This window comes from Ursus arctos, unplaced genomic scaffold (genome assembly GCF_023065955.2).
Source record: "Ursus arctos isolate Adak ecotype North America unplaced genomic scaffold, UrsArc2.0 scaffold_18, whole genome shotgun sequence".
Lineage (NCBI taxonomy): Eukaryota > Metazoa > Chordata > Mammalia > Carnivora > Ursidae > Ursus > Ursus arctos.
In genome coordinates, this window is record NW_026622852.1 from 50,733,953 (window position 1) to 50,755,312 (window position 21,360).

Sequence of the window (21,360 nt, forward strand, 5' to 3'; positions counted from 1 at the left end):
ATACCACAGACTGACAGTTTGAAAAACGCCACCCTATCTTAAAGCTTTTCAAGTACATATTTTAAATGCTTAACGAAGAGATGACAAACTTAATTTTTATTCCTTTTAGTCCATTCCAGGCCTCTCTTTTGCACCTTAATAGTGCCTCTTATTATTTCTGATCTTCAATGTGCACCACCCAAGGCTACCTTTAATGTTTTTAGCAAATAGAATGCGATTCTTCCTACTCTCTTTTGAAATCAACAAACGCTATAAATTTAACTCAATGCAGTTTTTCCTAGTTCAGTTAGATTCAAGGTCATCTCAAGGCTTTTAATTACTAACCAGGACTCGAGGAGGTTTGCAATTGGTATAGTTAAGGGAAAGAGCAGCTGGCTTATTCACTTTCTTATTAAAGAGCATTATAAAAACTGTCTTGGCAAATTGCAAGTTCTCTGACCACCAGCGGTGAGAACAAAGAAGCAGAGCAAATGATCTTCAAACATTTGTGTTTACCCTCAATCAACATAATTTTACAAATTACTAGAAGACTCTATAATTTCAGCAAACACAATTTATGCTTTAATTCAAAATTTGTAGATAGCCAGCCTCCCAAAATGTTACTATTTCCATTCTGAAACCAGCCCTCTTAAAAACTGCAAATTCCTTTCAAATTAGCACAAAATTTATTTAGTTCTTTTTCACTATCAAACCCTATGCAGGATCAGGATAAAAGCCACTGAGGAACCCAGGAGGATTATGCAGATTTCTAAAGGAATGCAAGTTCAACTTCTCTTTCCATGTATTTAATTTCTAATCAAATTCAGTGTAAGTTTCCAGATCTATTCAAGACTTTGAGGAAGGTGATACAGTTGTACTGGAATAGAGAGAAACACACACACACACACACACACACACACACACAGCCCAACCTTCGGAAATTCTTAGATGCAACCAGCAAAGCCTTCAAAAGTCTCTTTGCTACCCATTCCCTAATAATCTATAAGAGAAAGAAGGCAGCCTCAGAAGGGTCCCTAAACACTCCTCTGATGAAGCTGGAGATAGTAGGGTGGAGGTGGGGGTGGAAAGCAACGTGCATGGGAGGCCTGGTGCCAGAAATCTAAAAGATTCAGGGGACAAAAGGCATTGGGAATGACTTTATCTCTCTAAAAAATAAAAAATGAGAACAGAATAGCCTATCACAGGGTCTCAATTATATCTCGAGCACGAGGCACTTAAAAAAAAAAAAAAAGTACTGCTAATAGAGCTAGATGTCAGCATACAAGATATCTTAGTGTAAACTGAACTGGTTGTTGAAGGTACAATGAGGCAGATACATACTTCTAAAAATCTATCCCTCCAAAATAAGCCAAATTAAAAGAAAGCACAAAATGGTCCAAGCAGTATTGTTATAAAGTGAGAAATGTCCAACAATTAAAAACAATGGGCTGTGATATACTAGTAACAGTTTTAATTCATGTTGAATGAGTAAAGTTTATAACATGACAAAAAAAGCTTAAAATTAAACAAGAAGCATAATGGCATATACTATATGATTACAACAGCAAGCAAAAAACTAGAATTTGAAGAAAGTCTAGAAGAAAAATAAGAAAATGTTAATGAAAGTTACTTGGAGGCAAGATTAATATATGTAATTTTCCCTCATTTTCTGTGTCTTCTACAATGATCATGCATTTCTAACTTTAAAAACATTAGGTTCCTCGTATCTAAGGGCCATAGGCAATTCAAGAACACAGTTCAGGGATAACACCACTTAAAATCTAAATGCAATATACAGCTAAATCCCTCCTGCTTTTATTTATATGCAAGCACTTCCAACTGTGTTCCCCAGGATGTGTCCCTTAGACAATGCTCTAAAGTTGCTTTCCAAATGAAGTACTGGAAACACTGGGTATTCTCCAGTGAGGAGCCCCATCTATGCTCCTTAAACTAGCACTGGAGAATAAATCTACAGTATTTCACATACTTTGTATTACCCATATGTGCTCAATAATTCTTTCTTATTAATGGAACATACTGTATGTAAAGCAAACTCACGTTAAATATTTTGAACAGACTCAAAACAGACAGGAAATTTTATCTTCAAATGTTAAATGCATTTCTTCATCACAGTAGTACTTTCGGTTACCTCTGGATTCTGGCCAGCCCAACTATCTTTCAGATTTGATCTGTCAGCAAGTAAGAGAATATTTTTGTGTGTGTGGGAAAGCAATTGTAATTTCCCACATTAGGTGATTGATTAAGTTCTCTCCTCTAAAAGGCTGATTGGTTTCCTGGTGCCAGTAAAATGATTGATGAATATTTCAACTGCAGCTCCCTTGCTTACCGCCCCCCCCCATTTTCCCCTCCCCCATGCACTGCTGCCCCTTTCCTGCTGGGTTCCCTTTTTACAGCATGTAAGGAAGTTTTGCAATTTTCCTTAATGAATCCAAGTTCTCAAATGCAGGGCATTTAATCTTAAAAGGACAGGACTCTTATCAATGTTGAATTAGTTTTGCAGATAATAATCTACTTACAAGGAATGAGGGAAAAACTGAAATTAACTATAGGTTTGACTCAATGAATGAAATTGTACTTAAAAAAGAGAAAGTGTAGCATGGAGGGGTTATAAATGTGAAGAAAAGTGATCATTTTAAAAAGAAAAAACTCTACATCTAATTTCAAGTTTACATTATAAATTGTAGCATTAGAACTTTAATTGTAAACATTTCTATAAAAGTGCACACAGAGAATGGAATTTGCATGTAAATTATGTGATCCTACAGACTTTCACACAGCCAGGTGTTCTAAAGTCAAAACAGGGAAACAGAGTATGTATGGCAAATACAAACGTTCTTTGAGTGATGACTGAACGGTATCTGAAATCAAAATCCTCCCAGATAATGTGTGCTATATCATAGCTGTTTGCTATAGGCAGGGCTCTCCTAAATTGCAACTTCCTGTTTTACCCAATTCGTTCCATCATAAAGCTGGAAAATCCCTTGAGGGATTATCTAATTTAGCTCCTTCATTTTACAGGTGACATACAGATGACTTTGTAACAAGCTAAAATCAGAACCTAGGCAAAACCCAAGCCTTATCAACTAGTTCCTGGGCATCCTACCTCCCCAAACAATGTGGTTGGTTGGCCTCTTCTCTCAAGTCCTTTCCTACTCAGACCATATTGCTACCATAATCTATGAAATCCACACTGCCACATTTTTCTCACTGTATCTCTCCTTACTAAGAAATCACTTTCTACATTTTACAAGCTTTGGACAACTGGCTCTTATATCCATTTTCAAATTTCTCCTCTTCTCCAATAGCCAGCTTTTGTGTGGCAAAAGTAAAAAAAAAAAAGGTACAAGTGACAAAGCCATCTTTTCCTGAACTGAATTCCCCAATGCAGTCAAACAGCCAGGAGTTTATTGGCCATCTCATCTTAATCTGGTGTATCTAGTCATTTTAGTTACAAGGAGAGCCACATTTCCAAGCAGAAACTACATTCTGGTTCAAGGGCCCATCAAACCTTGGATTTAGCTTTTAACACACTGCTTGACATAGATATTGGCCCAATTTCTCCAAGTGACGGAGAAGCACATCATTCTCCTCCCATATGTTTTGTAGAGTTTCTCTGACTACCAGCAAAGGACTCAAATTCAAAGGTCTCAGATAGACTCCTGGCCTAACTGTTCTTTCATTCATTCATTCAACAATCATAAAACACCAATTCCTTGTGCTTAGTGTTGAGGACACAGATACAAGATATGTTATCCCTGCCTTGAGTAGCTCAACACCCCTTCTTCCCTTAGCATCCCTTTGGGCCACCAAGGATTGTCCCTGACTCCACAAAATTGGTTTCTGGTTGGCTTATTAAAGCCAACATGAGAGAAAGAAAAAACTCACTTGGAATTCTAAAAGTGGATCTTGCGACTATCTACAGGAAGCGGAGTTCTGGGCCTCCTCAACAACTATAAATGGCCTGGATTCACAAGTGTCTGCTTTGGGACAGACATTTTGCTTGGCACTTTACAGACCTTGTCACTAATCCTTAATAAACTGGAGGTGGGGAGGAATTAAATCTAGGAGACAATTATTTACAATGTTACTAACTATAAAATTTGGGGCTTAACCTCTATGGGCTTCAGTTTCCACAGTTCCAAAAGGAAGAGGATAACAGAACACCTAATTCATAGAGTTATGAGGATAAACTGAGTTAATACATGTAAGGTGCTTAGAATATTATATAAATGTTAGCTGCTATAATTATTAAATGAGAACACCAAAGTTCAGAGAAGTCAAGTGACAAAGTCAGATAGCTGTGATCTTTATTCTGCCACACTCCAGAGTCCATGCTCTTTACCCTCTCACACCATCTAACCAAAATCCTTCCTCCCTGACAGAAACTACTGCCACTTCCAAAAAAACAAAGCCCTCTAAATAGATATCAGTGGGGGGTTTCCCCCAGGTGGTTTATTATCCTGCTAAAAAGGGATTTTGAAGGAAGGATTTTAAGGCTAGAGAGGAAGTCTCCTGACAGGTTAGATTTCAAGAGTAAAGCAAGAATATGGAAGAAAAAATAATCTGCCTCAGTTATTAATTTAAGTAATTAAAACAATTTAACTCAATTGATGAATCATTAATTTAAGAATTTCATCTGAAACTTGAAATAAAGTATTAAAATGAAAAAGTAAAGACTTGTATCTTATGACTAAGCTGCAACCCCCACAGAATACAAAAATGCTTTAAAAGGTACATTATGTGAAACTCCAAGAACATCAAGATAATTACAGAGCTCTCAAGGAAGTAAGCCCAAATATCTCACTGATCTTTTTTATCACCCACCAAGCTTCATCTTAAGTTCTGATCCAGTAACTCATTGTTATTTACATTGTTATGTGACATTTCTTCTGCTAGCAAGCTCACTACAGAATGAGTTCTACCTAGCAACTACCCTTAGGAGTAAATCCCTAACTCTTTAACAACACAGTAATTGACTTACACTAAAATGTTACTCACACTAGGAAAGGGTATATTCTTAGACCAGAAAAGGAGATGCTTCTTCTGTACGGGATTTATTACCACCTCCCTCAGTGGAAACCAGGTTAAAAGGCAAACCAATCTACAAAATGACACTGCCAAAAATCACAACTTTAAAAGACTCAATGAAAGCCAAACTTGTCTGAAAGCAAACAAGCAAGCTATTCTTGGAAGTTTTAAAAAGCAAGATAGGATCTTTTTAAATCCCATGTAAATATTCCACTATTTTTACAGGAATGACTCTTATTAAGAATTTGTGTGTCATAAGATTTATTTCCACAATTTCCCCTTAGTGAGGAAACAGGTTCTGTTGGAAAATTTCTACCACAAGATAATTAGCAGTTAAGCAACAGGTTTCATGTAACAGGTAACAAAAGCCTTATCAGAGAACTCAGTGAGGGTGAACTATGACACACTTCACTTAGTCTCAAGCAAAGAAAACTTAAAATATGAACTCTTTCATTTCTTTCCCCCTCTGCAGTCCCTTTACAGAGAAAAAAAAGAAAGAAAAGGACAACCCAAAGTAACAAAGTACTAACAATAGGATCTTGTGAGGTCACCGTTTTCTTATACCTCTGATTCCTTCATTTATAACAGGGTTCTCACATAGTTTTGGTCTGAGTGATTAGGACCCCTTTCACGTTCTTCAAAATTATTGAGGACCTCAAAGAACTAATGTTTATGAGTTATACCTATCAATCGATAATTTATCATGCTAGAAAACTACGAAATTTTAAAAATATCTATTCATTTAAAAGTAACAAATCCATCAGGGCACCTGGGTGGCGCAGTTGTTAAGCATCTGCCTTCGGCTCAGGGCGTGATCCCGCCATTCTGAGATCAAGCCCCACATCAGGCTCCTCTGCTAGGAGCCTGCTTCTTCCTCTCCCACTCCCCCTGCTTGTGTTCCCTCTCTCGCTGGCTGTCTTTGTCAAATAAATAAAATCTTTAAAAAAATAAATTAATTAAATAAAGATGGTATTATGAAAAAAAAAGTAACAAATCCATCACGTTACATAAATAACATTTTTATGAAAAATAGCTATTTTACAACAAAACAAAAAAACTGGTGAGAAGAATGGCATTGTTTTATATTTTTGGTGATCTCTAACATCTGGCTTAATTCTGGCAGCTAGATTCTCCTATGTGTGTCTGCATTCAGTATGCTGTGATAAACCATTTTGGTTGAAGTATAGGCAGAAAATCTGGCCTCACAGATTTATAATTGGAAAAGGAAGAAGTATTTGTTTATTAAAATAATTGTGGATATTTTTCTTTGATAATCCACCAAAACTCAGTAAGTGTTTTGGAAGTAGATTCTTAAAGGTTAGTTCAATGTGAGGGGTGCCTGGGTGGCGTAGTCGGGTAAGCAATCAACTCGGTTTTGGCTCAGTCTGTGATCTTAGGATCATGAGATGGAGTCCTACATCCGGCTCTACAGGGAGTCTGCTTAAGACACTCTCTCCCTGAGATGCCTGGGTGGCTCAGTGGGTTAAGCATCTGCCTTCGGCTCAGGTCATGATCCCAGGGTCCTGGGATCCAGTCCCGCATCGCATCGGAGCAGGGAGCCTGCTTCTCCCTCTGCCTCTGCCTGTCTCTCATGAATAAATAAAACCTTAAAAAAAAGAGAGAGAGAAAAAAAAAAGACACTCTCTCCCTCTCCCCCACCCCCACACTCTCTCTAAAATAAATCTTAAAAAAAAAAAAGGTTAGTTCAACGTGAGATATAAAACTGTATCAACGAACTTTGTGTATTCTGTCACTTAAAATCCATCGGTCTGACATTTTGAACAGATCTTTTTACTCATGCAGGATTTCGTATCATATGCCAGTGATTTGGAAAATATTCCTTCACTGAAATATGACAGTCAAAATGTTAGCACATTTCATTATACAATATCAATGAAAAATCAAATTTGTTAGTAGTGATACTTTTCTTCATCAAAAAAGGCTTTAAATATTGGGTAGCTGTCAAGCTCAAAGTGGCAGGCACAAATTCCCCAAAATTTTAATTGCCATCTGAAAGCTCAGATTTTACTCACCAGCAACAAATACTGTCAGTTTCCCTTGATGTAAGCTCACTGTTCTTTTTCAAAAAAAAAATGGACTGCCAAATACCTAAGTCCGAATAAACCATAGTTTGTCAATTGATCTTCCAAGTGAAAACAGTGCTCCATGAAAAAAGCAGCTACTAGTTCAGCTTACAACATAATTGCACAAGCACTTTTCCTTAAAACAAGTATTCTATTTTGTTATGCAGCAGAAATTCTTCACGTGTACTTGCCTACTTGCCATTTCCTCAAATGGAATATCAAAAACGTGTACTGAAGGGTCGAGATTTAATAATATTAATCATTTTTACCCCTTCAAAGTCAGACTTAGGTGAAATGGCTTTTTTAAAAATACAAGTGCATGGAGGTGCCAAATACAATGACTACTAGTACAGTTTGGTGTCTTGATTTCTTCTAAGGTACGAACAGTTTTTACCCACCGTTGTTTTTGCAATATCAATACAAATATCAACACGGTGAAAAAGGCAAATAATGCCAATATTACAATAAAAGTAGTTTTGACCTCAAGAACCTCCTGAAAGGGTCTCACATGGACTCTCCCAGAAGTTCTTGAACCACACTTTGAAAACCACTGGTTTAGATAATATAGTAAATAATGGAGTTAAGGACTCAATGAATGGGAAGAAATTACGTTCGAAACAATCCAGTAATGAATGATCAACAAATGATCAATGATGGAAAATAATACAATCCGGGGCGCCTGGGTGGCTCAGTCGTTAAGCGGTCTGCCTTCGGCTCAGGTCATGATCCCAGCGTTCTGGGATCGAGTCCCGCATGGGGGCTCCCTGCTCAGCGGGAAGCCTGCTTCTCCCTCTCCCACTTCCCCTGCTAGTGCTCCCTTTCTCGCTGCCTCTCTGTCAAATAAATAAATAAAATCTTAAAAAAAAAGAAAGAAAGAAAGAAAGAAAAGAATTCTCTCTAAAAAAAAAAAGAAAATAATCCAACTGAGTACTATGTCATTAAGCATTTACAAATTTTAAAAGGGAAGAGATGAAGAAGCAGGATAAAAGATGTGTAAGACTTCATAAAAATGTTGTGTCCTCCTTTTCTTTTGTGAGAAAAACTAAATTGAATAGAGTTAACTGTGATACAAGAAACATTACATTTGATCTATAAAAAGTTAACAAAAATGGGTAACAAGACTGAATCTTTAATCTTTCCAAAATGATACAGCTTCAAGATTGAAATGAGTACATGAATTACATAATTTTTTAAATGAAAACTAAATATAGGTTAAGGCAGTTCCCTTCACTGAATCAGTTTGTCTTTCATTTTGGCACAGATTTCTTACTGAAATGTTTCCTGAGTCTTAAACTATGTGATTATACCTTTATTTCCTTTGGATTCAAAGGAAATATCATAGGAGGTTTAAAAATCTGGTTAATCAATTCTGTCCTTTTTCGATCAGTGTTTTTAAAGGAGAAAATTAAGAACACAGAAATCTTGACACTATAGTGATTGACTAGAAGAGCAAGCAGAACCCACTCACAGACCTCTGAAATGCTTTTATAGACAGATCTAGAATTCCATGATACTAAAAAATGCAATAAGTTGCAAATAAAAGTAGAGAAGGCTGGCTACCTCTTCCACATGAGGAATTTGGTTGTGCACTTCTCTCAAAATTATGAGTATTTTTTAAATTATGAATTGTTTCCAATGCAAATAGTTGTTCAAGCAAATATCTATGGTTAATATATCCTTGGCTAATACCACAGCTACAGTTCTAATGTGCTTATTACTCAAACAATGCCCTGTATCATCATTACCTTCTTTTTATAATTTTCCCCTTTGACAAAGTCACTATTCTGGTTCCAACCACCCACAGAGTGTATCTTCAAATCAAATGCTCAGATTTGTTTCCGGAATACATTACACGTTGCTGCCTAGGGAATTGGGTTTTGGAAACATTACACTTGCCAGCTGACTTATCAACAGTGCCCACAGAATTGACACCAATTTAAAAGCAAGAATCCCTCCAGAAAATAGAAAAATATGCTACTACTGCCATCTGTGGTTTATGCTTGAATAGCTTCTCTAATATAAACAATTGAAGGGTGCACAGTTTGCAATTAGGATCCAAAGACCTCATTATTTGAATGTATTTTTTAAGTTAACTCTTAATATAACAAATTGTAGAGTTTATTTAGTATATGACATAAGAATTTGTGATTGTCTAAAATTATAGACTAGTGATACAGAAACCACAAACTACCTTGAATGAAAATTTTTCCCTTGCTTAAAGGCTCATTTTCCCCAAACACTCATTCATTCCTAAAGAAATTCCAAACACTTGAATGTCTCCTGTGAATTTATAATTAGGAGAATTTCTCTTTTGAAATAGTGTCTATCAATATTAAAACAATACCAAAATTTTTAAAGCAAGAAATGTATTTTTAAGGAATTTTCTATTTAGACATGAGAATTCACTCCATTCAAGACAAATTTTGAAGGTTCAATTATCCCTATAATTTCTTCAAAAACAAAAATTCAAAAATGCAAGTGAAGCCTCAAAGTAGGCTATTTTCACAGCATATTTTCTCTCAGTTCCCGTTCTCAAATGACAACCACTGTAGCTCAGGGATCAAAAGATTTGGTGCAGCTGGGGGTGGGGAAAAAAGCAATTCAGCTCCCCAGAAGCCAGCTGAGGAAATCCTGGTTCGCTCCCCAACTAAATCACTGTTAATTAGAATTACCGGGTTACATGGTAAAGTCTTATTTAAGTAATCATAACTAGCAAAAAAACTATTTTCTTGAGAAGCTGTTCTACACAGACTGCTACTTAATAGCAGGTAGTAAGGGAAGGACGAAATAAAGTCGGAAATATTTTATTCTTTCAAACAAAGTTCTCTCGTTTACAGTTTTAAACCACACTGAAAAACAGGTTAGACATCTCACAATGGTTTTCTTCTAATTTTCCATTATCTGTAGTCTAACAGCCTTATCTTTTTCGTAAAGACAAGCTGTGTTGGAAAACAAGCAATAAATATTGGGCTTGATTCAAGTAACACTGTATATATCAAAGTTACAACAAGAGTTTTTAAGGTTAAGCTCAGATGAATCTGCAACTTTGGCTCTAACCAGGGCTCAACACCCGAAAATCAATTACCTGCTCAGGACTTCTTATTGGCTTTTAATAATTCTAGTATTTCTGAACTCTAGTTATCTATCAAAAGCATCTGTAAACCCTTAAGAAATTACCTGAACCAGGAAAAAGCTGATCTTAAAAATACAAAAGTTCGAATCGAAAAAAGAATACAAAAGTTTAAAACAAAACACTTTTACGATGTTTTGATTTTAGAAATACTTTCAAAGCACTGCAAAGAATTAGGTATTTGTATGGGCATATTCAGTAGTTACCCTCTGTTAAGATTGTTTCAAGGACAATTTTTTTCTTTTTTTGCAGAAATGCAAGTTTTATCTGTTGATTCAGAACTTTAATTTTTCTGTGACCCATTTTCACATATAAGGTGACTGGTTCACACAAAATAAGGCATTTTTATTGTCCTACTTTAAAAGAATAGATGTGACCAAGAATGTAGAATTTACTCTTAAAAGGTATCTTCTCAAATTTAACCTTACATGGAAACGAATACTCAAACAGAGAAAGTGTCCTTTAACTTGGCTACAACACAAAGGTAAATATAAGAACTAAAAGTTATGACAAGGCCCAGAAGAGATCAAAATGAGCTTGCTGAAAACGAAGTTTCCTGATACAGAAGGAGTTATCCTGGCTTTTGAAATTCTGAAGCCAGAGGTTGCGATCAGAACACAATTCATCAACGGACCAACTTATTCAACACAAACCAATAAATATCTATCTAGTTATAAAAACTAAGTGATGGTGTCTTAATACAAGATGAAACACACTTACACAGCCACAGGCCCCCAAACACACAAACATTCATTAGCAATTTAAGGTAACTTGCAGAACAAGCACTACAAGTGGCATAAGAAACTTCTTTATCAGTATCATAGTAGCAGTTGGCATTTCTAACCCCTGTCCTCTGCTAACCTAAAATTAGGCATTTTAATCTAAAGCTTATTTTTTACCTTTGCTCCACAAGCTCAGGAAAAAGGAGGAAAAAAATGAAAAACCAAGAAACTATGAATAAAATATGGAAATGCACAATTTGGGTATAGTTTAGGAAATTTACCATTTTTTTTCATTAGCTCCCCCTCCTTTTTCTCCCCATCTAACTTCCTTTCACATGCTAACACATGCACACGCACCACACACCTCTGTGCTATGTAATTCAGAATAATTTACAGATTATGAAGTATGTCACGATCATATTTTCATGACAAGAAACAGAAATGCTCACAAACATTTTGATGGATGGTAAATATGAGATGTGGTCATCTCACAACTCAGCTGCTCAAAATCACCAGTGAATCTGTTCATTCTTTGCTGCCTTTCAGTGTTCTCTGGAGGTCACAGAACTTACTAAAAAAATACCTGTGTGCCCTTTGTATACACAACAGTATGCCTTTTTTTTTTCCAATGAAGTAGAAAATTCTGAAGTGACTTAGAATTAACTTTTAAAGTCACAGAACTGAAAAGTTAAACTGTCATGGAAAACATCTGATATTTTTCAGATATTTTCAGATTTGCATAACACGGTCATAGTAGGAAAAAGGCGTCAAATTATTTAGCGAATTTCTCTCCATTTCCTCCAAAGAATAGCTACACTAAACATGCTTTTAATTACTGATAATGGCTTACAACCTACCTTTGACTTAAAATATCGAAAAGACTACTACTTCATTCTGTTAATGTATTAACAGAATATTCAGCATATACTTCCTCAAATCATCTTCCTTCGAAACCCCAAAAAGGGAGCAGTCCTCTATTATGACTAAATGAGTTCGTGTTTGTCATGAAAACCTACAGCAACAACTGAAAATATCTACCGCAGCCAGCACATGACATTCCTGAAAGGGTGATGGTACATCAAAAGGCTAGCAACTCTGTTCTGACAGAATAAAAAACATCTAAAAGACTGTAAATTCAGCATGAATGGTTTTCCAGCAGGAAAACATTTCTAAAATTCCACCTCCAGTTTATTTCTTCATGATACAAACCAAAAGACCTATTTAGAAAACTATCCATTGCAAAGATTTCATACAAAATGGAAATCAGTCATTAGGATAAAAAGCCAGGAGAATTCATTTACTCTGCTTAGACTTAAGCAGTTTCATTTACTTTTGGAGAAAAATATCAGTAATTATAAAAGGGGGGGGGAGTCCCCACCATTCCAAAGGTAAACTTTTTTATTTTTTTCTATTTTGGTAATTCTTCTGTAAGCATGTTAAACTACAAGAGATAACGAACATAAACTGTAAAACAGTACACAATGCTCGTTAGTACACTAAAAAATAAAACATCCCACAACAGTCTAATGTTTCGTGTATTTTCTTTTAAGCCCATCAAATTGCCCAAAGTCCCATTGTGTTTTCAATAAAAAGGAAATATTTGTAGCACTAAAATGGACTGATGTAAAATATTAAAGCCACCCTGGCCTAAATGGAATGTTCGATAACATTCTTTTAAATGGTTCTGACCAACTGAGGAAATGAGACTATGAATGGGAAATTTGATTAAGAGTTAAAATTGCCATTGAGTTCTTTAAAATGTGCTAATGAATAATTAATAGCAAATGCAGTTCCTAGGCATCCCTTACAACATTCTCAAGTAGAACTGAAAGTAATGTCTGCAGTACAATCGATCATCTACATGTTATGCACAGGTGGGTACAGAAGTACACACATGTAGAAAGACATCTGAAAATACATGCTCTTGATATGGGCTATTAGATGTAGGTTGGGTAAAAAAAATCAGCATTAATAAATTTTAGATCAGGATTTACGACGTTCATACATCAATACCAAAACCAATCTCCTCTTAAAAAGCTTAAAAAGTCAAAAGTGTTAAAGAAATTCTTTGTTCCTATGACACTGTCTTCTTCTACCCTCAATGGATTCCAGCCTCCTCCTTTGTGACACGGGATTTTATTGATCTCAAACATGTTCACATTCAGAAATTATTCTCCAAAGACATCCCACGGGACTGCCAGCCACCTAGATACCACACATCACATACATCTTAAAAAAGGACAGAGCTTTTAAAGCATACCACTCTTTGGTCAGCAACATCAAGTGAAATTAACCAGGCTCTCTTCTAAACAGACTTTTACCTTAACCGGTAAAAATACCAGATCTACTGAATTGGCAGTAAATGTTTGATGAGTTTACAAGTACACGAAGGCGGATTCACCCCCAAATCTCTCCCCTTCCGTAGCTCCTCATTCATTCAACAACTGAGCGCCTAAATGATCTATTTTCAGGTTACTTTCCTCACACCTGCCGGGTCACTGTCCTGATTGAGAAACTTCTTGCTGAAGCAATTAATTTTTAGTGCCTCCTAACTGTCCCGGGTGTTTGCATTCAATTTGAAATCTGTTACTTGTTAGACACTGTTCGGTCCTAGATCTTTCAGAGAATTGCGAGTTTATGGCGCAGAGAGGGGAGGAGGCGCGGATCTCCGAGAGCCTGCCCTTTATTCGGAAATGAGGAGATGTGAAAGGTGGAAGGCAAGGCAAATAAATAAATAAATCGGGTTTGCAGCCGGAGCGTTTGCCAGCCGGTACGAGCACCCTTTGTAATGCAGGCCTCCCGGGGCTATCGCCTGCGCTAATTGCTCCAGGGCGCTTTCCAAGTTCAAAAGTTCACCTTTTACGACCTCACAAAAGCTCCTTACACGTTACCAATAAAAACATTCCGCGGCAAACACCGAGGGGGGAAAATATCAAACAGATACAAATAAAACACCCCGCAGAGGAAAGGAGCGGGGGGGGGGGGGGGGGGAGGGCAAGTCGGCCGGGAGGAACCCGAGGACTTGGCCCGGACGTGGGGGCAGGGGGGAGAACGGGAGGAAGGGCCGGCCGGGCCAGGTGAGGAATTCTCAGCGCCCGGGTTCGGGACCGCGAAAGGGAAGGGGAGAGCTGAGGTTGGGAAGGCGCGGACCGGGACGGGCCGCTGGGAAGGAGAGTAGAGGCAGGTGTCCCGAGCGCCGGGTCGGGCCAGAGGTCTGAGCCAGCAAAGAAGGGGGCTGAGAACGGGCGGAGGTAGGAGCAGAGGAATGGGCTGTGGAGCAGGCACTGAGAGGTCCGAAAAGGAAGCGCTGAGCGGGTAGCTAACGAACTGGGGGTCGGGGCAGAGGAGGAGGCTGGAGGTGCATATGGGGGTGGCAGGGGAAGCGCGGGACAGCAGAGGAGTAGGAAAGCGGCTCCAAAAAGGTGAGGGCAGAGAGAACGACGGGGACGAGGGTGTGGCGTCCGCGGAGGGAGGGAACACCCGCGTGGGAGGGCGCCGAGGGGGCGGGGGGGGAGGGGAGCGCGCTGAAGGGACCCTCCGAGGGAAGAAAGGGGAGGCTGTGAGCACAGGGGACCCGATGGGGAGGGAAAGCCCCCAATGATGGGACTCAAGGTGGGGGACCGGGGAGGGTCCGCGCTGAAGGGACCCAGGGGAAGGGAAGGGCTCGGCGCTGAGGGGACCTGGAGGGAGGGAAGAGGATTCGCGTACAGGGGACGGGGGGAGGGGAGGCCTATGCAGAAGGGACAGGGGGGAGGGGGAAACGAAGGTCCGGGTTGAAGGAACCGGGCAGGGGGAGGGTCCGCGCTGAGGCGAACGGGGAAGGAGGGGGAGGGTCTACGCTGAGGAGCACGGGGGAGGAGAGGGAGGGTCCGCGCTAAGGGGACCGGGGTGAAGGTCCACGCTGAGGGGACCCAGAGCCGCTGCGGCTTCCCAGAGAGTCGGCTGAGAGGAAGGGAACCCCGGGGGCAAGGGACAGCCGGTCGTTTCTTCCTGGGCCCGGGCTCCTCACGCCCCTCACCCACCGTTGCGCGGCGGCGGAGGGAGCGCGGCGGGCGGCTCTAGGAACCCCGCCGAGCCCCCGCCGCCTCCCCCTCCGCTAGGCGGCCGTTCGTCCCGCTCCATGCGGTGGTGCTCAGGGCCTGCTCTCTGTTCGCTGCTCCGCCATGACCGGCGCCCTCGTCCTCGTCGTCGTCGTCCGCCGGGGGGAGGGGGCTGTCAGGGGCCGGCGGGCTCACGGCCGCGGCGCTCTCTGGGCCCCGAGCCGCCCGGCTCCGCGCCCCTCCGCGCCGCGCCCCCTCAGCACTGGCCAGCTCCCTCCCCCGACGTCACGCGCCGCTGCCACGCACGGGCCTGAGGGGCACGCTGGGAATTGAAGTCCGCCGGGCGAGGCCGGCCACGCGGGACCCCACCAATTGAAGGGGTGGGAAGAAGGATAAGCAGCCCTGAGAAGTGAAGGCCAACGCCTGTCAATATCACGAACCGAGATAAAAACTTCTGGTGAAAATTTAACAAAGATTACTTCAGGGACTTGTCTTTATTTGATTTTTCCAAGATCAAAGTACCCTACTACTCCCCGTATCCCCCCGCGTAGACAATGAGTCTTTCCTAGGGGCGGATCGCGAAGGACCCGGGTGAGCACGTGCAATGAAGCCCAGCCCTGTGGGCGGGGCTTGGAGGGGCGGAGTTTGTAGGTATTCACGAGGGACTTCCTCCGCGGCTTCGGGACAAATTGGACCAGAGATTAAAGGGCCGGAGTTTAACTCCAGGTGACTACGTTCGTATGCAAATGGAATCTATAAAACTCTGTTTTCCGGGGTACTCTTAAAAGCCTTTTACCTCCGGGTGGGCGGGAAGGACAACGGTTTCTCTTCCTCCTCTTTCATTTTCCCCCTGCGCAACAAAATAGAAAATAAAGCTCCAGGCCATTGATGCCCTTAAGAAACTCTCAGGCTCTTGACTCCTGGTGTCTTGAAGCCCTCCGCTTGAGAAACTCCTTACCCAGCCTTGTTCGCCTTCCCTTCTCCTTGGTTATCCTATCTGTAAAATGGGGTTAGAATAGGGACGAAGTCCAATCGAAAGATCGCAAACCCCACCCTACCCCCGCCGCCCCCCGCCTCAGTTTCCCAGAGCAAAATGCCGGATTTTGCGGTCTCCCTTGCTCCCGGCTCAGCCTAACTTCTGCAGCCACCAGGTGGCGCACGGCCACCAGCCTCTGGGCCTGCCCGGGCATCCGCCTTCGGGGACCCTCTCAGGGAAAGACTTACCTGGCTGCCGCCCCAGGTCTAAGCCCTACCTGGCCTGCTTGAAGATAAAGAACAAGAAGAACTCTGGTGCTTCACCCGCTTCTCCTCTGCCGGGTCATGCCACAGCTTCCTCATGGCTGTCCCTTCTTCACCACCCCTGAATCCCGCCCTACCAATCCATTGGCTCATCTCTCATTCCTTGCTTAATTTTTTTAAATCCTTATCCTGGCATTCACACCCCTGCCTGGTCTGACCCCCTGCACACATTTCTCATCACACCCCTTCCCTCACCTGCTACACAGAATGTTTTGCCACACTTCCTTCACTTTGAAGGTGGCTGTTCCTTACCAACATCGGTTAACCTGTATTGTATCTTTAATCAGAAAAGTGCTGGCCACTTTACTGAGAGATTTATGTTAACACTATGTTGTCTAAACCTTACTCCTGCTCTGTGAGGTAGCTCCAATATTGTCCCTATGATACACTGATGAAGTCACCCAGCAGTGATGGGGATTCCAGACCTAGTGGGTCAGACATCAGAACCTGAACCTTGGTTCCTTCAAGATGGAACTCTGCTGGCTTCATCCAATGCACGCCCAAACTCCTATTCATCTTTCAAGGTCCTGTTCAAATATATCCTCAGGGACACGTTTTTAAATACTTCCCACCAGGGGACCTCTAGATCCCCTCTGTGTTTCCTTACAGCTCTGTTGAGCTAATTGCTTCCCTACTACTATTCTTCAGCCCCAGAGAGGGGATGGAGTGAGGGTGTGGTGTGATGTGTGGTGTGGGGGGTAGGGGGCAGAGGAGATGGATTCTCTGGGTCACACCCTCATTTCTGGGTTCTAAAACATGTCAGGACCACATGGTTTTCCTAGGCTTTCCAGAACTTCCCTTTCTTTTTTCTCTCTCTCTTTTTTTTTTTTTTTTTAAGATTTTATTTATTTGACAGAGAGAGCACAAGCAGGGGGAGCAACAGGCAGAGGGAAAGGGGGAGCAGGCTTCCCGCTGAGCGGGAGCCTGATGTGGAGCTCAATTCCAGGACCCTGGGATCACGACCCTAGCCAAAGGCAGACACCTAACCAACTGAGCCACCCAGGAGCCCTGAGAACTTCCCTTTCTATCGCAGTCCTCTGGAGGTGGTGAGTTCCCCTTCCCTGGAGATCCAATCAGAGGTTAAGTGACACTGCAGGAACCTCCTGAAGGCCTGGGGTTTCAGTGGTGGACAGATTCTAAGTTGACCCTCAAAGATGGGCCAAAAAGTTTGCCAAATATTTAGTCCTTAGAAGCAACTCATCCTTCTCCTTCAGATTCCAGCTTTATTGCCACTTCCTCCTAAAAGCTTTTCTAGATCTTACTAGTCAAATCCCTTTCTTCTCTCCCTCATCATTATAACCCCAGCTGCTGAGCACAGAGCCTGAACATAGTAGACACTCAGTAAATAATTGCTGAGTGGGTGAAAGGATGAATAAAACAGATCAGACTTTTCTACTTCGTAACTGTGACTTTGGGCATGTTACTTCTGAGCTTCAAAGTCCTGGTTTCTAAGGGGAGGGAGGGAAAATAATGAAAGTTGCTACGTCACAGGACTGTTAAGGGAATTAACATGATGCATGCAAAGCAATTAATATAAGGCCTGGCCTAATAAATGGGACCTGTTGTGTTAAAGAGCTACCCTAATTCCCATCCACCTCTCCTCTGAAAATGCTCCTTGGGAAGAGTTAACTACCATGAAACTGATAATATAACAAAATAAAAATTATTTAAAAAAGAAAAAAAGAAAGAAACTGAGAAAAGTGAGGGAAATGGCAATCTGCTGAGACCCCAGCCACTGTCCTAAACATATAGAGTCCTATGAGGTAGGCACCTACCGTGTGTCTGGCATCTATGATGGGATCTTTTCCCTACAGTGTTCCCTACCCCCCTAACAATCCTGAGAAGTCACTACTTTCTATCAATTTACAAATGAGGAAACAGGCTCAGAAAGACAGGTGGAAAAGACTCCCATCACCAGCAGGGCTTCTGACAGAAGAGCTGGACAGGAAAGTATAGATAAGGAGGCATCTTCAGGACCACTCCCCTAAAGGCCAGAGGCAGAGAGAGAAACAGGAGGAAACAGGGATACAGTTAAAAACAAAGCAGGTTTGGGGCGCCTGGGTGGCTCAGTCGTTAAGCGTCTGCCTTTGGCTCAGGGCGTGATTCTGGCGTTCTGGGATCGAGCCCCACGTCGGGCTCCTCCGCTATGAGCCTGCTTCTTCCTCTCCCACTCCCCCTGCTTGTGTTCCCTCTCTCGCTGGTTGTCTCTCTCTCTGTCAAATAAATAAATAAAATCTTTTTTTAAAAAAAAGCAGGTTTGAGCCCCATAGTGGGGGCTTTGCCCACTGGTGGTGATGACAGACACTAATCAGATCAACTAACCACACAGACCCACAAGTGCACATAAGTTCTACAACTGAGAACACACCTAGAAGTTCCTGGTGCTGCAGGAATGTGTGGCAGGGTTCATTTTGTTTGGGGGTGCTGATCAGGGAGGCTTTCTGGAATAAGGAACATTGAAATAAGATGGGAAGAATGAGTAGGAGTGAGTGAGATTGAACAGAGAGAGAGTTTCAGGAGGAAGGAACAGCATAAGCAAAGGTCCCAAGGCCTAGTGGAAACTGAGAGAATCCATTGTGACTGGAGCCTGCTGAGGGAAAGAGGGGCAGGAGAGAAGGGTGAAGAGGAGGAAAGCAGAGACTGTGGAGCCGTCTTGTGGATAGCCAGCAGGGGGCAGAGTTTGGGGCGATGGTGGCCTTTTTCTTCCAGAGCCTAGCCAGAGAGTCAGAGCCAGGGTGGGAAAGAGAACCCCTGTGCAGTTCTGTTTCTTTTAAGTATATTTTGTCTATTATTTGAATAGATGGGACATACATTACAAAATTCCCAGATGCAAAAAAAGTATTCAATGAAAAGTAAACCTCTCTCCTTACTCTGATTCCCAACAACTGGTTTCCCTCCTGAGCAATAACCACCATACTGGTTTATTGTGTGTCCATTCACAGATAGGCTATGCACATAAGAACACACACCAGGGATACCTGGATGGCTCAGTCGGGTGAGCGTCTGCCTTCGGCTTAGGTCAGGATCCCAGGGTTCTGCGATCAAGCCGTGCGTCTGGCGTCTGGCTTCCTGCTCAGCAGGTATTATGCTTCTCCCTCTCCTCGCCCTCTCAAATAAATAAAATCTTTAAAAGAAGGAGGAGAAGGAGAAGAAGAAGACACAGCATATTCGTGTTTTATACTACCCCAGCCCTGGTTTGGGCACGCCCCCAGATCTCCGGTCGTGAAAGAAGCTAATCCGTACGGAGCACCTGCTGCACAGACTTGCTGCCGCTCAGAGTTAGGGAGCCCCAGACCTTGTGCTAGGCCAGTCGTCTCAAATTATAAATCCTCTGGAGGGCTTATTAAAACAGATTGCTGGGCCCCATCCCTAGAGTTTCTGCTTCCTGAGATCTGGGGTAGGGCCTGAGAATTTGCATTTCTAAGTTCCCAGGTAAGGGACCTGGGACCACACTTCCAGACCACTCAGTGAGCTGCTCGTGCACAGGGTCTGTGCCCTGTTGATTTACGTCTCTCCCACAAGGGAAGGCATAAAGGATTCAAGGAAACACACATACCTGATAAATTCTGTGAAGAAAAGGAGCAGGGGAGGAGGAATGTGCTTGAGAGTAGCGGTAAGGTAGGACGTTTGAGGCACAGTTAAAGGTTCCTTTTTGAGCAGTTGAATTTTACAAGGGCAGGTAAACAGACACACAGGTGGAGCTGTCGTGGGCTCAGGGGAGGGTCACCTACAGAGTCAGAGTGGAGAGGAGAGAGAAAGGCGTCTGGCACCACGCCAGGGCGCGCAGGGCGCGCAGAGGTGGAAGGACCTGCCAAGTGACTGCGAAGGAGCCCAGCATGAGATAATACGAGAAATCCGAAAGAAACCGAGGGAGGAGAGGGTTTGAGAAGGTGGCATGATCCAGAGCTGTCGATTCTGAGAGGGTAAAGAGGTGCCGCCTTGGGTGTGGTTACAGGATCTCCGGAGGACCTCAACAAGCCAGCTCCCAAGGGAGACCGAAGGGCCCTGGAGCGAGGGGATGGGCAGAGAACCTGACGGGAGGCGGCTCCTTTTCAAAGTTTTGCTGCCTCGGAGCCAGAGAAACGAAGCCCTCCCTCCTGAGGATGGGGAGGAGGAAGAGTGCTTAAACTAGCCGGGAGCTACTGGAGTTTAGTTGGGGGTCGACGGGCGGGATTTTGGAGGGAAGAGGAAAAGAAACAAGCGGGGTGGGGGGAGGTCTGGGCCGTGAGAAGGGTAGAGCTGGCGGGGTCTGGGTGTCGGGAGAGCTCAAAGTCTCACCTGCCCTGGAAACGTCACTCATCTGAACTTTACAACCACTCCAAAAAGAAAGCACTATCTCCCCCATTTTTCAGATGCGGAAACTGAGGCTCAAAGAGGTGAAGGGACACGCCCACATCTCGCAGAGCAGGACCTCCGTCCGTGTGGGGACCCCCGCGCTCCGCTTATTGGCCCCGCTGCTCCTAGGGACTCGGAACAAGACCCTTTTTTGTGTCCTCGCAGGGATGCCCTTTGGAGAGCCGCCCAATGACGAAGAGACCCGGCAGAGGGCCGGGCGGGGCGGGATGCCCCCTCCACCCTAGCTCCGCCCCCGGCGGCGCGGGAGGGGGCGCGGGGCGGGGGGCGCGCCTCGCGGACTTTCCTGGCCGCGCACCGAGCTCGCAGTCTGGCCCGCGTTTCCCAGCGTCCGCACGCGTCTGTCCGGGCCCACCGTGCCCATCCCGCCATGGCCGCGGCCGCCCTCCTGTCCCGGCCCCGGCCACTGACCCTGCTCCTGCTGCCGCCGCTGCTGCTGCTGCTGCTACTGCCGCGCGCGGGCCGGGTGCGCGCTGACAGTAAGGTACGGCGCGGCCCTTGGACTGGGGCTCAGCTCCGCGGGGAGCCGGGCGCGAGGGGGCGCTGTGGCTGGGGTGCGAACCAAGGAGGGTGTCGGGGCCAGGAGCGGAGAACCGGGAGAGGGGAGACCCGACGGGCTCAGCACGGAAGCCACTCGGGTTACGACCCGGGGAGAGGAGCGCGTGGGGGAAGAAGCGCTGCAGATGGTAGGGGTACTTGGGACC

At 43.3% G+C, this 21,360-nt stretch overlaps 2 protein-coding genes across 3 annotated transcripts in view; one reads left to right on the forward strand and one right to left on the reverse strand.

Moving 5' to 3' along the window:
* Nucleotides 1-20,793, reverse strand: part of NR6A1 (nuclear receptor subfamily 6 group A member 1) — a 227,950-nt gene extending 207,157 nt beyond the window's left edge. The window contains exons 1-3 of one of the 2 annotated variants that reach the window (XM_057313752.1): nucleotides 19,282-20,793; nucleotides 15,801-15,854; nucleotides 14,987-15,406 (exon numbers count right to left, since the gene is read on the reverse strand). In XM_057313752.1, coding sequence (XP_057169735.1) covers nucleotides 14,987-15,086 — 100 coding nt within the window. In that variant the 5' untranslated portion in view covers nucleotides 15,087-15,406; nucleotides 15,801-15,854; nucleotides 19,282-20,793. Of the gene's footprint in view, nucleotides 1-14,986; nucleotides 15,989-19,281 lie in introns of those variants that run through there. The other variant, XM_026513944.4, reaches the window with a different exon arrangement.
* A 114-nt stretch (nucleotides 20,794-20,907) lies between these two features.
* OLFML2A (olfactomedin like 2A) overlaps nucleotides 20,908-21,360 on the forward strand; it is a 28,279-nt gene continuing 27,826 nt past the window's right edge. The window contains exon 1 of the mRNA XM_026513948.4: nucleotides 20,908-21,140. Within this exon, the coding sequence (XP_026369733.3) occupies nucleotides 21,027-21,140 (114 nt within the window). The 5' untranslated portion in view covers nucleotides 20,908-21,026. The remainder of the gene's footprint in view (nucleotides 21,141-21,360) is intronic.